Raw genomic sequence first — 1,891 nt, 5'->3', positions numbered from 1 at the left:
ACCATCATTTCCAACGTTTGTGGTCCCAAATGTTGATGACGATCCAAAGAAAGCAGTTGGTTGTCGTCCAATTGCTGGCACATAGAAGCAAACAGAGATATCAGCACAAACTGACCAGAGAGCCATGGATTTGACTTCCACTTAAATCATATAAATTCTAGAACTGCCAAGCTATGGACATAATCATATAAATTATTAAGGGAATATTCAGATGAAAACAAAATGATCCTAAAAATACATTGTGAAAAACCTGACATGAATCATTCATCACTTACTCAAGGATGGAGAAGAAGCCGACGACACTCCAAATACACTAGTTGATTTTCCACCAATAAATGATCCCTGATTAATGAAACTTGGGGAAGCAGTACTTCCGGTTATACTAGGATCAAACATCAGATTCGAATTGCTACCCTTTCCAAACAAACTTGACATTCCCAAAGAAGACGATGTTGATCCTAATACATTGGTTGTACTACCCCCAAAAATTATCCCTTGGGACGGTAAACTTGTAGTCCCTGTTGTATTTGGAGCGAACACATTACTCAAATTGCTACCATTTCCAAACAAACTTGACGTCCCCAAGGAAGAAGATGCTTCTCTAAATACATTGGTGTTAGTACCCCTATAAGCTGACCATTGGGTAGATACATTAGGGAAATTTGTAGTCCCCATTGCATTAGAATCAAACGGATTACTCGAATTGCTACCACTCCCAAACACAATTGATGTCCCCAAGAAGATGCTTCTCCAAATGCATTGGTGGCATTATAGCCAAAACCAGACCCTTGGGTAGATACATTAGGGAAATTTGTAGTACCCATTGCATTAGAAGCAAACAGATTATTCAAATTGCTACCACTCCCAAACACACTTGACGTCTCAAAAGGAGATAATGAGGCACCAAATACATTGGTGGCATTACCACCAAAACCTTGGGAAGCAAACAAATTACTCAAATTGCTAACATTTCCAAACTCACGTGGCGTCTCCAAGGAAGCTGAAACTTGCCCGAACACTGTAAAATGGAGAATAGAAAAGCTCAAAGCCATTCAAAGTACTATATCCACAACAACACCTTAGTATGTTAAGCATGCATGATTATACTACGTACATTTTTTATATTTAATAGGTATACAGAGACCAAATCTTGCAGGTACTCTAAATATCCCAAATTTTTCTATAGTCAATGAGCAATCAGGAAAAACTTCAATTAAGCATTTTTTTTTTGGGAGAATGGCAAAATTTCATGTTTTTCTATCAAATAAACCCTTTTCCACTATTTTTGCTACAAATTCGATCATCAATTGAAACCCTAGAAGAAAAAATTCAACAATTACCATCAAAAAATTGCAAATAAGTAAAATAAATATACAGAAAACCCTAAATATCAACAATTCAAATCCTAGATTAATGAAATTGAGCAATTATGAACAGAAACTTGTGAAATTTCAAAAAATAAATACTCCGAGTTAATTTTAAAAATTAAAAGACATCAGAAATTACCTCCAGCCATCAATCCGGATCACTAGAAGCTTCAATAAATCACAATGAATGCAACAAATTTGAAATTTGAAAAAAAAAATTAGTAACATTAAAGCAAATTAATTAAAGGAGAAAATATAAAAGAATCCATATATATAGTGATGAACTTAGCTTGAAAATGGAGCAGGAAATAATATAAATTGCCCAAAATTTTTGCTCGGCGTCAGAAGAACGCATAAGATCTTCAACTCCCGCGTTTTTTTTTTTTTTAAATCTGCAAAATCATACTCAGAGTCTCACACGATACATGTAGTTCGTATAATGTAATCCAATTAGTATTACATGCACCATGGTGCACATAGAATTATATATACCAGGCGCAATACACCATGGTCCAACAGAAAGA

The 1,891-nt window shown here is 35.0% G+C and overlaps 1 protein-coding gene across 1 annotated transcript; it reads right to left on the bottom strand.

Annotated features, from left to right (window-relative positions):
* Positions 1–545: 545 nt before the first annotated feature.
* LOC110684739 lies at positions 546–1,062 on the bottom strand. Its single transcript, XM_021861177.1, has one exon. The coding sequence runs from the start codon at positions 1,050–1,052 to the stop codon at positions 546–548; it is 507 nt and encodes a 168-aa protein (XP_021716869.1). The 5' UTR covers positions 1,053–1,062.
* Between the last annotated feature and the right edge of the window lie 829 nt (positions 1,063–1,891).

This window comes from Chenopodium quinoa, unplaced genomic scaffold (genome assembly GCF_001683475.1).
Source record: "Chenopodium quinoa cultivar QQ74 unplaced genomic scaffold, ASM168347v1, whole genome shotgun sequence".
NCBI lineage: Eukaryota > Viridiplantae > Streptophyta > Magnoliopsida > Caryophyllales > Amaranthaceae > Chenopodium > Chenopodium quinoa.
Note: the sequence above shows the minus strand (reverse complement) of the source record. Positions and strands in the feature narration are given on the sequence as shown.